The following is a 13,285-nucleotide window of genomic DNA, read 5'->3' as shown; positions in this document are numbered from 1 at the left end:
CTCCATAGACGCGGAGTGGCGCCGCCACCTTGGGTTTGTAAAGAATGGTGGCGGCCACCGTGGAAATTGTGGTTAGTATATAGCGGTTTAGTACGAAATATCGTAAAATCTGAAGAATAATAGCAACAACTTTGCCCTTTAACAAGCGTGCTGGCGATTCAGCCACAAAATGTGGCTTAAATTAAAACTACAACTTGTTGTGGTTAGTGGCTTGTTCATGACGTCAAACACACAATTGTCTGTCAGTGAAGTGAATGTTCGGTCATTGTTGAGCAAAATGCAAATGTGTTGTAATTTATGGTTTTCTAAGGTGATATATAGCAGCAGCAACGTGTTGTCATTGCCAGCTACATATTATTTCAAACATACCGTTTTTTTCTGATTTTGACGAACGTTGCATTCTCTGGGAAGTTGTATGGCTTTAAGTTTTTGTGGTTGTACGCATTAGTGACGTCATGTTTGACGTCCGCCACCTTGCATTTTTGTAAAACTCGGCGCCTATGAGCTCCACCACACAAGAACTTACTCCAGACAAAATTTACTAAATACCCGCAAGGGGCGTAAAGAGCAATGATAAATATTTAAGAAAAAATGGTTAGGGCTAATGGGGTTGGGGTTATGTAACATAATAAATAGCCTATAACTTTAAAACTATAATAGCAAAAATTTAGTTCCTTAGCCATCTGTCAGTTCAGTAGACCTAGCATCTTTTATCTAATGGGAGCGTTTTTGGATGTGAGTTATTTTTTTATTTTTGGTACCTTCTGGCTGAAGACTGTGCTATATTTTCGAGCCACTGAAACTGATTTTGTCATTACAAAACAGACTATAATGAGGCTACATTTTTGTGTGTGTTTGCAAATCAATAACATATACCGTAAACGACAGAAGGTTATCTATGATCACCTACGCGCCACAGGCATTTTGCGCTTTTAAACTATCATAGGGTATGTACAATTAAAGATTACTGACGCGGCCTCATTGACAAAGTTTATGTCAAAAACAACGTGATAATTTTTATGTCGGGGTTCGGAACTTCGGATGCAAAGTCATACGTCATCATGATTTTATGGCGGGCGTTCCGCAGTTTTAGCCAATCAGAGCACCTGCTGATAGGATAACAACATTCCGTGAGGTTTGTTGACACTCGCGGTTGTCGCGGACAAAACAAGAGTCTATTAGCTGGTACTTAGTAATGTTAGTAGTATGTTTGTTCTGAAAAGTGGTGCGCTGTTACACGGCTGATTTTTTTCTGGTCACCCTACAAATGCTGTAACTGTAAACATCCAGATTTCTTACCTGCGCTAAGAAACAACTGGCGCAAATGCTGCACTGTGGTCGTTGGACGATGATAGAATCAGATCAATTTTCTGGTCTGACAACTGTGCCTACCAGCAGTATTAGTTGGGAAGAAGGCGAAGATGGTTATATTCCCGATGGTGCTGTGGTTGGAGGAAAAACACTGACAGAAGAAACAACATATATTGGAAGAACAAGACTTGTTGAAAATCGGAATGAGTTAACTCCAGGAGTTATAATACCTAGTGAAAAGTGTGTATGAAGCTAAAGTTATCATATAAAGTCCTATAGGGGATATGTTTAATTTATACCAACCGTGTGGGTAAAGAGTAAAAATTGTCCAAGAACAGGTAAAGCCCTGGGTGTTTCAACTTTCAAGTCCAATGCAACTTTTTGAAAGTGTTTAAATACTACCCAAATTGTGCAAAGCTATAGAGCATGGTTAGGTCTTGCTCGATAAAACTAGCTCATAAGTGTTTAAATGTTCATCAGGTGTTTGCTTGTGCCATACGGAACTGGAGTTAGATCTGCGTCAAAATACGAAGTTCTTGTGGGCTCCAATCATGACTATTTGCAATGGATCCCATGTCATGGAGGAAATGTACCAAACAACTCCGTCATTGGTGGAATGGACTGTTCATACTTAGAACCTTTATACATTGGTAGAACTATGGGCTCATTGGAACAGGGTCGCACATGGCGAGGAAGAAGGCTTGAATTGTCTGACCGGTTAGGCAATACACAAATACCAGGAAAGGTTCATCAAACGCATAAATGCCTGTATGTTCCTTTCATGGAAAAAGAGTATCTTTTTCGACATTATGAAGTGCTAGCCTTTAAAGAAAGTCCTGCAAGTCTTAAAGCCTTAAGTAAACATTCAATTCGACAAGGGTTGTCACGAAACTATCCACATGAATTTGCGGAACAAGATTGTGAAGTGCAGATGAAATTAATCGATCAACTCCAACTGCCTGAAAAGCTGAAGGAATATTGCAAACTGGATTTTATGCAACATTGATGTTTATCATATTAATTTCTTCATGAACTGTAATTTGCTTCTTGTAACATGTGGACTGCCACAGTGTCAACAACCAGGCAGATTTTTGCTGCTGTGTAGCTGACTACACTAAGTTTACTTTTCATAATCTAGCAATATAGATGATGTGTTGTTGGTTTGTGTGCAAAATGTTATTTGTGGTGCTATAACTGATTTTAAATGTTAACTTTACTTTCATATGGTGGTTATTAGGTACTGTTGTGCCTGCTTTAATGCTGCTGATGTTTTTGTGATTAATGTCAGATTGTATCACAAATTATTTTACACAAAAATTCGGTTTGAAAATAATAAAAAGTGTGTGTTTCATTTGTACCTAACAGCTGGTATATTCTAACAGTATCAAGTATAAAAAACAAATTTTATTCATAAAATATCAATGAACGCTGAACAAAAAGTCACCAGCAACGATACATAATTGTTTGCACACTTTAAACTGTTGACATTAAACAGGGTCAGCAAAGTAGCAGAGACATCGAAAATGTATTCATAAACCATGGTCAGCATGTTCAGTTTTGTCAGGAGTTTATGTTTTGCATGTTTTTAACATTGTGATTGTTTTATTGGTTAGTATCTAGTAATGGTTCTAAAAAAGCATACATGGAAAGTGAAACATCAAACCACTTATCACAAGCAAAACATCAAAAACTTGTACTATCCAAAACAGAAGTAAAGTTCTACACAGTTTGAAATAAATAATATAGAGTAATATGGGGCTGAAATTAGATGAATGTTTTTCCTTGTTAAATTACTTCAGCAAAACACTTGCATAGGATCTTACTGGGATGATGAATTGTTACAGCAAAATAAACACAGTTAACTCTTATTCCTACAAAGTTTGCAAGCATTGCAATGAACCCATTCAACTATGAGGCAGATCTATATAATTGGCAGTGTTGATTGATCATCTGTACACACCAAGTTGCATTCGCATGTTTTCATAAACCACATAACTAATACTCACTGCTGGTACCACCTGAAACACAAAACAGTTGTTAAGCTGTAAAAACCATGAAATCTAGTTTCAATAATTATTTCAAGCAATTTGTGACTTCCAGCAAGTTACAATAGTATTTTCGCTGTGTGGTGTAAAAAATACCTTCATGAAGTTTGGTGCCAATCCTCTGTAGAGCCCGAACACTCCCTCGTTTTGCACAATGGAACGGAACAATGAAACCATACTAACTTTCTCATGTTTAGAATCTGGCAGTGATGCTAAAAACATACATGTTAACATTTCGCGAGAAAATGAATGACATGTAATAACGTAGTAATTCTTTTCTTATTATTGAAATCTCCTTTCAAGTAAAACGACCGCGACGATTCAGGGTCATTAAAATCAGATGAAGAAAATTCAGTGTGAAAAACCACTAAATCTGTCGCTATGTTTTATTTGTTTTATCAAAACAAATGCATTTCGCTATAAAAAGCATCATCAGTGTCTAAAAACAAAATAAAAAGCGGGATAAGAGCAAAAAATGCAAAAAACACACACCACCAGACCAACCGCAAAAAGCCTTTCCTCTGTCTTTCAGGACTGCAAATGCAGACCGGCAGGTATGGCGTTGATAAAACACACGAAAAAAGGCGAGGAAGTTTTCGACCCGATGGAATTCACATCGGTTTGTTTGGCGGACGTCCGACTTAAGTGTAGGGGGTGACCGCGCGGCCCTTCTTCAGCACTACCACAATAAACATTTCCAACTTTTTCAAAAAAAGTTGGATATTGCGCTCTGTTATAATGTGGTTTTTGTGGAGGAACCGCGGACAGAAAAATTGGATATTTGTGAAAACAAATGGCTAATTTTAACCGGCGCCACAATAAATGTTCAAGCGATGGTCCTTCCGGCAGTTCGTTAACTGCAATCGCTTTGTTGTTGCAATCGTGTTTGTTTTTTCGTTTTGCGCCCTTATCTTTTCCTCGCCTTTTTTCGTGTGTTTTATCAACGCCATACCTGCCGGTCTGCATTTGCAGTCCTGTAAGACAGAGGAAAGGCTTTTTGCGGTTGGTCTGGTGGTGTGTGTTTTTTGCATTTTTTGCTCTTATCCCGCTTTTTATTTTGTTTTTAGACACTGATGATGCTTTTTATAGCGAAATGCATTTGTTTTGATAAAACAAATAAAACATAGCGACAGATTTAGTGGTTTTTCACACTGAATTTTCTTCTGACATGTAATAATTTATTGTATTATTTACCTTGGGCTTGCATCTTCGTTCTGACCAGGGCAAGAGGATAACTAGAAAGTTGTCCGCATGTACTAGAAATTGTACCACAAGCAAGCAACAGAGGTACAGATGGTCTGTCTTTCTCTGCACTGTAGTTTTTTATCCAAAAATTTTTTAATGTCTGCAAAATGAGAACTTGTATATTTAATTGTGACTTCACAAATGTCGAAAAAAAAATGTAAAATCTAAAACAATTTAATGTTGACCATAAGTAATCCAGTTTTTATTTATCCAGCAGGTTATACAGGAAACCAGTAAACCTCATTTACACAGGTAGGCCGCAACAAAATTCATATTACCTCATAAATGCATAGATCAATACCAGCATATGGTATGATTCCAAGACAATTAGGAATATAACCTTTAAAAAAAGCTCCTGGCCCTTCATGTCGAAAGACTTTCACAGCACAGTCAAAAATACCCTTGTATTGGCCAGTTTTACGCAAGGCGAGTCGAGTCTTTATGACCTTCATAAAAAGAGAAAAGTTTACTGTCTGGCCATAAGTGTGGTCATTGCCCACAATTAAGGTGATGCCCATGTAAGTAAAGTATGGTTAGTCCAAACAGTAGATGTAAATTGCACCGGTCGCATATCTCCATTTAACTGGTCCCATGTTTCTATTTGGGTCCAAATAAATGATTTTAAGGTTAAAATCTGGCTGTAAAAAACACTCATACAACCAAAGACTGCCAACATCACCTCCATAGGGTAGATTGTGGTTTGCGAAATGACTCCTGCAGTTGACCCTGCAATGAACTTTTGTGGAGCACCAATTTCTGATTGTGACTGAGCACCAATCAAATATTTCATTTTTTCATACGCCATAAATTTCACAGCGGTCTCAGGAGCAATCTAAATGAAACACAACTGATGAGTGCAAAGGACTTCCAATGTACTTTAATTTTTATTTGTTACAAAAAGCTACAAATGTCAACACTAAAGTACCAGACCCATAAATGCTGAAGTCTAATTGTTGTTATTTGCTGTTCCAAATAATGTAAATTTGGCTCTGGTTCATATTTTTACTCATATTTTATAGGGCTAATATTTTTCTCATGGTCACCTAAAAACACTTGCACTTGAAACTAAATGAAATTGATGCAGTGAAGCAAGCAAAAATATTAAAAAAACAACTTACCTTAATGACATTGATTCCATTTCCACGCCACAATGATTTAATCCCTCCTTCTTTAAGCATTGATTTCATGCCAGACACAATACCAAGGTTGTTGGATTTAGAAGCATGAACCTAAACAATATGTTAGATATCATTTTATGGTCTTTGCTATGAAAAAAGTAACTCGCTTGGATGTTGTTTATGAAGTTTTATGACTTTTCCATGTTCAAGATATGTTAGGTGTCCAATGGGTAAATCATTTAAACTTTGCATTGAAACAAAACAGCAATGCACATGTATAAAAAACTTTTCTTCTTGCTTAACCAACAATTACAAACAGTTATTGCACAATAAACAAATCTATAATTGTCTAAATTTATTATAATTTAAACATTGTTTGGCAACTGATGAACTACTGGAATGGAACACAGAAGGTAGAATTAAACTCTATTAATATTAGTTACCTGCATGAGAACTTTAAGTCTGTCGAGTGGTGCAGTGCAAGTTCTGGACACAACACCTGCAGCTCCACCTGCCACCAGTTGACGCCACCACAAGCCTGATACTTTTTCCTCCTCACTAAAATCATCAGGAACAATCAGACTCTCTCCAATGTCTATGTACTGAAAAGGTAACAAATTCATAGTCTTCTATTAGATATAACCTGGAAAGGCATATGTTCTGATCTGTTTAGTTGACAACATTATGTCAATACAAAGTGTTGCTGGGAAATGATGATTTCTGAAATATGATGAGAGAGGGATGTGATTACAGTATTATGTAACATACATTACAGCACCCTATATTTTCTTTTAATAACTACATGCTTAATTTTTGACTTATTCAATTCCCAAATGTGTAACACTATCGAATCTTTATTGCAGGCATTCAGCAACATTGATTTCACCTGTTAATTATTTACAATAAATATTTTGAATTATTGAGCATAAAGCCTACCCTATTGCATTATTGAAATGCAGCAGCCCCTTAACCAATCTCGAATCACAGCTGATAATAATTGGAAGATAAAGTTCACCAATTATTTTTTCAGCTTTGTTTGTGATGTTTTCAGAAATAAAACACTATCAAAACTTACTTAGTAATCAAAATATTCCTAGGTAGCAAACCCAACCACAAACTTTCCATTTTTAAAGCAGAAACAACACAAGTTTAACTACCTAATCATCAACTTTGCTTTGATGTAGTACCAACTTCAACTCTTACATTAAATTACAACATAATTTACTAAACACATAATGTTGAAAAAACACCGACAGCCTATTAAAAAAAAGAAGTTTGAAGTCAATGTGTCCCCTCTTAAAGTTCACAAGTTCAACAAATGTTTTTTTTTAAATAGCATTTTATGCAGTATAACACTGCTTACAGTGCCATGTTTCCAATAAGATATCATGTCTTTGATGTCAGCAGAAGGATGCAACAAATGGTGGGCAATCCACTCTTCCAGATCCACTGTAGAGGTACCATCCTTATCCATTCTAAGCATACAAAATAGGCATCTTGAAAATATTTTGCATTTACATCCACAAGGGCAACATACAGCATCAAACATGTTACTTCATTTGGTACTAAGAAACTTAAGCACTTATTGGATCAATTTAGTTAAAAGGTAGTTTTTCTATATGTTGCCAATTTATGTGTAGTGTATTACATTGTATCATATAATTAATTACAAACTCCATTTGTGAACTTTACAAAGGATGAACATTTGTTTAAAAAAATCAGTAGGGTCATGACTTTTACATTATTTTATGGCATAATGTTTCTGCAAGCAGTAACAAATGAATCCCCACACACATGCATTTTTTAATTTCCAACAAAATTAGGACGTTTCTGTATCTTTGATAATTGTTAAACACAATTTGGTAAAGTGCTTTTTCACAAAAATGTATTACTTAACATTTACAACAACAGTGTGGTTTCAATTTATTTCAACTTTGTCAAAAACTATAAACATCAAGAAGGATTTTAGATTTTACATAATATATTTTTAGCCAGCACTAACAGTCAACATGCCTTTGAGTAATTTGTAAAGCTTCCTCTTTGGTAACATCAACACCAACAGATCGTAAAGCCTCTCGCAGTTCTGTATGTGTCAGTTTTCCTGGAAATAAAAAATGGTAACTGACACAAACAAGCACATACATCAACAAGGTTTTGGCATTGACTCATACCATCTTTGTCTTGGTCCATTCGTTTAAACATGAGGCTGAGTTTCATTTCATGCTCATGCAGGTAGCGGACAAACTCAGAAACATCCAACTCACCATCCTTGTTCATATCACTTGCTGATACAAATTTCTACATTGTACAATTTGATTTGTACAAAGAATGTTGGATTAATTCTTGCTTGCACAAAATTTTTTTGAAAATATACATATTTTTAAGTGATTTAGTCAACTAGTTGTGAATAATACAATAATACATATAAATGTCTATAGCTTAATTGGTACGACTAGATCAGTTACCATCAGAAATGAAGTGTTTATGTAGTTGCAAAAACATTTTTAATCAAATCTCATGCTATTCTATAATCAAAAGCAAGTAGAAACTGCAAAAACAATATGGCACCAATTCAAAGTACATTCCCACTACAAAAGTTCATTTGCATATTAATAAGAGTATACAAATCTGTTGACATAGTGACTTTTTCAATAGTTCAGTATTGTAAATAACTTAATTCACCTCAGCTTGTCCAGGCACTTGAAGCAAACCCATTTTCTTGTAGGCTTGCTTAAGTTCATCCACATCAACACGGCCATCATTGTCTACATCAAGTTGCTTAAATATTTTGATGTAATAAGCCTCCTTATCAGGTGAAATAACTAGTGGACAACCCTCTTTACCCATTGCGTGATGAACCTCTGGTAAACTCAATTCGTTAAGATTTAGACTGCAAGGTTTCAAATCAAGTTGTGAAGCAAAGCTCTTCCTGCAAAGGAGCAAATAAATCTGTTGATAACAGCCTGAGAAGTTAACAACACATCCTTCCAAATCAAGAAAACCCAGGAAGTGGGCCAGCCTTGTATACACAGCTATGAGAGAAAAAGGCAAACATAAAGGTTGCGGCATTTATAAATCAGTCAAGCAGAACCAAACAATGGTGCTTAACACAGAGGCTATTCAATGACTTACTCTTACTACTATGCAAGATGACTAGAGGTAACTTTATACTAGTACACACTTACTTTCTTCCATGCGTTATTAAATTCTGAGAAGCTTTAGTTGTCCATTTTGTTAGGGGTGTTTCCAGAGTATTTGTTGCTAGTTTGTCTTGGAAGCGATTAGACTTGTTGTTTTTTCTTGTGCCAGGTACAGGTTTGCATATTTGTTCTTTATATTTTATTTCGTGTTTCTTTGGAAAGGGAAATAAAGCATTCGTCAAAGGAATATTATGTGGAATATTAATTCCTTTATAAATCTGTGAATAGCAGCATGTCGGTCTTTGGGCAATGACTTCTTCAATGGAAAGATGAAAAAAGTGTTTTCGCCGTAGCCTTAATTGGAGATCAAATGAATTTTCATCAGAACCTTTCTTCATTACCAGACACACTGCCTGTCTGAGTTCCTGTTTGCTGAACTTTATCACAAGTATTTACTTGAAAAGTATTCAAAGCAACACCACAAAGTGGAGAATTTCTGCAACATTCTAAACATAAAAATACAATGCAAGCAAGATAAAAAATCAATCAAATTTAAATGACCAAATTTAAAACACATTTAAAAACTTTTACAAATATCAATAACTCAAAATAAATTACATTTTACCTTTCCAAATTTCATAGGGCCACTATGTGCTAAAATATATAATCTTGGTTATAACATTTCTTTTTTTTAAGACAAAATCAATCAGAAGCGTTATAGGCAGTGGTGGGATTCAGTCGGTTCGCACCGGTTCTATAGAGCCATCTCACAACATTTTATAAGATCAGCAAACTGGTTAGCATTACTGCTTACTGTCAATGGAAATATGACTTGTTGTAACAGTACCGGCCGAAAAACATGACTTTTGTGATAGAACCGGCTGACAAAAAGTTTGAATCCCACCACTGGTTATAGGTACCCACAACAAGCACAAATTGCGGTATTGCAATTATGTATTTGTACCTAATAAATATTTCTGTTTTATCACAATCATTAACCTTGGGTCTTGTAATTAGTTCACAGACATGAATATGAACTGAAATTGCAAGGTGATGGTGACTGACCAATATTTTGTTCATTTTTGCGTTGGCAAATCAAAGCTAAATATTCTAATGAAAGTACTCCAACCTCAAGTGTTTTAAAAACGTGGTAAAAAACAAAAATAATGGAATCAAAAGAAGAAAATTGGTACAACTGCAATGACTTTGTGGGTCTTGGATTTGGCCATGTTCTTTCTACAGATTTCTGACCTCTAAATTTACTGTATACATGTACATACATAAATGAGGCTTACTATGTACGTACATAAAGGAGGCTTACTATGTAATTCAAACTACATCCTATTCAATGGCTAGCCAAAAACTGTCACCTTATTTCAATTGGGCACCTTTACACAACATTTAACAACACAATTATTGCTGCATGCAGAAATGAATGAAAGACAACACATATGTACATGTAAAGTGGTAACAATATTAACTAGGTGCAATCATTTTTATGTTTAGATGGACAAAAAGGTTAATAGAACAAAATAATTTTAATCCAATTTCATTTTATTTTAAAATTTAATCCAAGTGTGAAGCTTTTAGGAATGTCAATATAATGTTATTTCTCCATAATGTTTGATTGGGCCAAGATTGTTATCTACAAAAACAGTTTTAAAACAGTCAAACAAAATTTAAACAGGTGCAATAAATCATCCCTAACTGTGCTAAATGACAATACAAGCTAGTACAGTTAGGTAAGAATATGCAGTAGACCAAAACTTGGTTATAGTTTTCCCTTTAGGTTTTTATGAATTTTTTCCTGCAAAAGAAAAATTATGTCTGATGTAAATCAGTTCATTAACCTACAACCAACCCAAAAATATTTTTTCTGCTCTAAATCTAGACCAGTGCTCTTCAATGGGTGTGCACAAAATATGCATGGGGAGCACCAGTACGAAAAGGTATACAAGGGTGCATTACAAACTTTTAATGAACCATCATTATTTGCCTTTCAGGATATTAGAAAAAAAGATGTAGGGTTTAACTGATGTATAAATGAATCTCTGTAATGTTGATATCTAACACTTTCAGTGTGGTTGACGTATATCTATGTCAAAAGATGTTTTGCGCAGATTGCAGGTTGACGTTAATTTATGTCAAACGCACTCAAAGTGTTAGACATGGTGAAATGCAAACTGATTTTTTTTCATATCGCTTTTTTCCTCAGTTTACGTTTTCAGTAAACAGGGTGCATGAGTTCGTCACAACAACTTTAGGAGCTTGTCTTATTTCTATCATAAAATCAATTAAAACCATCTTTTTTAGTATTGCTGCTTGTTATATATTGTGTGGCTTTGCTTACACCTGAAATGTATTATAATTGGGGGGGGGGAAACAAATTAAAAAGAGGTTTCTTCTCTTCAGAAGCCCTAAATACAAGCTTGTTGACATTTAACAATAACTATGGCTTAAAACAAACATTGTAACTTTTAAGAGTTTAATCTTAACAAATATTCTTATCAACAAAGTCCTAGTCATTTTTTTGGGGTCTTGGCCTAATCTTATGAGTTGAATCTCAAGTCAAATTTATAGTCTGCATTGTAAGTCTAGTTATTGTTACGTTTCTAGCTCAAGTTTAGTTCAATTGACCCAAAGGTCATTTTCCCTATTTGTAATAGTTTGTAGTTTACAGAGTTTAAGATTTTTATAACATACAGCAAACAGGCGATGTTACAAACAAACCATTGTCTTCAAGTTAATGTATGTATAAAAAGTCAGCCCTGTATGTAGTAATAACGGATCTAAACACCACATCAACCTAATAATACAGTTCTATTTATATTATGGATACACCAATCATCTGTTAAATTTACATGGGTAAGTAAAGTTACAACATAAGTGAAGTTCCAAAGTCAAGTCTCTCAGTAAGTCTGTTCACAATTCACATACACAAATTTATATGTAAATAGGCTTATGTTCTAAGTCTGAGTCAAGTCGTTTTTAAACTTGCCAATTGAGACAATAAAAAGCAAACTTAACTGAAGTCAAATTATCAACTTAAGTCTCTCCAAAACTATTTTTGCAACAGCTGATAAAATCAAAGCAAATCAAGCGCTGTCATTAAATTTTTAAGTAAGTTTGAAAGCAGGTTTTATTTTCGTTTGGGAACTTGTTTACACAATTTCTAGAAAGCAAACGAACAGTTGCTGGGTTAAGCCCGACCATACCTCCGTTACACGTTCACTGGACGAAAGGAAGTGACGATAAAGTGCAGTATTTGCAACACTGTCGCTGTGTTTTACGTTTATTACAGTCCACTTGTAGGATACTCAACTTAACTTACTCTATACGTATTTGGATGGAAAGACTTTCATGGGACTAAAAACACTCAAAGTACACAAATTCATTAACCTACAAGCAACGAGTCACAACTCATATTCTCACAAGTCACAAGAATACACACACCCCCAAACCAGCCCACAACGTCAGTCAATAAAGTCGTCGATCCACGGTCGATGATCGTCACGCATAGACACGCTTAGTTGATTTCACAAAATTACAAAATTTATTATGTTGAAAACGGGAGTAAAGTTGTCACAAAAACAATTTCAATCAATCAAATTTGTTTATTTGGGAAGGATTCTTATTTTACAAATGGAATGTAGTATCTATGATATGAGCATAGCAATGTAAAATACGACTACATACGGTCCCCTATTGTGTACTGCACGTTTGAGTATTGCACTAAACCAGTGGTTCTCAACCTTTTTTCCTTCGTGGCCCACTTTCATTGCACGAAAATTCTGTGGCCCAGTAAATTTTTATGAATGAAAGAAAACAACTACAAAATAGGTTCAGCATAAAAAAACTGCAGAACGTATTTCAAACAGATTATAAGTTCAAAATAACTTAATTAAAAAAAATCATAAAACAGCACTTTCCCTACTTTAATCGAGCACGTTCAGTTATGACCGAGTAATTGGACAATGGATATGGTGCTGGCTTTATTGTAATCACAAAGTAGTTTATTACCACATAAACATACAGGGTTGCAGAAACTCAAAGTAACTTTATACCGAAAATTGATTAATTTAAATTCATCTACATTCCTTTTCAATTCCTCCCGAAGCCATTACTCTTTTAAAATTGAGTGTAGTGACACAAATGAAAGTAAATTCTTAAAAAAAGCTTTCTATTTAATTGGTCTGTGGCCCAATCAAAATGCTTCCATGGCCCACCAGTTGAGAACCGCTGCACTAAACTAAATAAACTGTTTTTTTCTAAAAAAAAACTCTGCGCAAGCGATGCACCTTGGTTTCTGTTGGCTGAATATGCCGTTTTGTGTTCATAGTATGAAATCAATACCGGTACCCAAATTTTTATAATCGACCATTTAATCATCAAAAACTATAACTGCTGCCTTTTGAACAGCATTTTT

General features: G+C 35.0%; 2 protein-coding genes across 2 annotated transcripts; one reads left to right on the top strand and one right to left on the bottom strand.

Moving 5' to 3' along the window:
* Window positions 1-976: 976 nt before the first annotated feature.
* On the top strand, window positions 977-2,668 carry LOC145204327 (pfs47 receptor-like). Its single transcript, XM_080076823.1, has 2 exons — window positions 977-1,551; window positions 1,792-2,668. Exons 1-2 carry the CDS (start codon window positions 1,325-1,327, stop codon window positions 2,315-2,317), a joined length of 753 nt encoding a protein of 250 aa, XP_079932949.1. The 5' UTR covers window positions 977-1,324; the 3' UTR covers window positions 2,318-2,668.
* Window positions 2,669-2,700: 32 nt separating this feature from the next.
* Window positions 2,701-9,389, bottom strand: LOC145204326 (mitochondrial adenyl nucleotide antiporter SLC25A24-like). The gene is made up of 12 exons (XM_080076821.1): window positions 8,905-9,389; window positions 8,402-8,648; window positions 7,891-8,017; window positions 7,733-7,820; window positions 7,083-7,194; window positions 6,163-6,321; window positions 5,720-5,830; window positions 5,281-5,433; window positions 4,880-5,047; window positions 4,551-4,701; window positions 3,453-3,568; window positions 2,701-3,329 (listed from the first exon to the last, which is right to left on the bottom strand). The coding sequence occupies exons 1-12, from the start codon at window positions 9,255-9,257 to the stop codon at window positions 3,258-3,260; spliced, it is 1,857 nt and encodes a 618-aa protein (XP_079932947.1). The 5' UTR covers window positions 9,258-9,389; the 3' UTR covers window positions 2,701-3,257.
* Between the last annotated feature and the right edge of the window lie 3,896 nt (window positions 9,390-13,285).

This window comes from Phallusia mammillata, chromosome 8, assembly GCF_965637545.1.
Source record: "Phallusia mammillata chromosome 8, kaPhaMamm4.hap1.1, whole genome shotgun sequence".
In the NCBI taxonomy this organism is placed as follows: domain Eukaryota; kingdom Metazoa; phylum Chordata; class Ascidiacea; order Phlebobranchia; family Ascidiidae; genus Phallusia; species Phallusia mammillata.
Note: the sequence above shows the minus strand (reverse complement) of the source record. Positions and strands in the feature narration are given on the sequence as shown.

Coding starts and splice junctions, on each gene's coding strand:
- LOC145204326 (XM_080076821.1), bottom strand. CDS start 9,257: ATGAAGAAAGGTTCTGATGAAAATTCATTTGATCTCCAATTAAGGCTA. Junction 8,649..8,904: donor TTAATAACGCATGGAAGAAA/GTAAGTGTGTAC, acceptor GCTCCTTTGCAG/GAAGAGCTTTGCTTCACAAC. Junction 5,831..6,162: donor GACTTAAAGTTCTCATGCAG/GTAACTAATATT, acceptor CATATTGTTTAG/GTTCATGCTTCTAAATCCAA.
- LOC145204327 (XM_080076823.1), top strand. CDS start 1,325: ATGCTGCACTGTGGTCGTTGGACGATGATAGAATCAGATCAATTTTCT. Junction 1,552..1,791: donor GTTATAATACCTAGTGAAAA/GTGTGTATGAAG, acceptor AATGTTCATCAG/GTGTTTGCTTGTGCCATACG.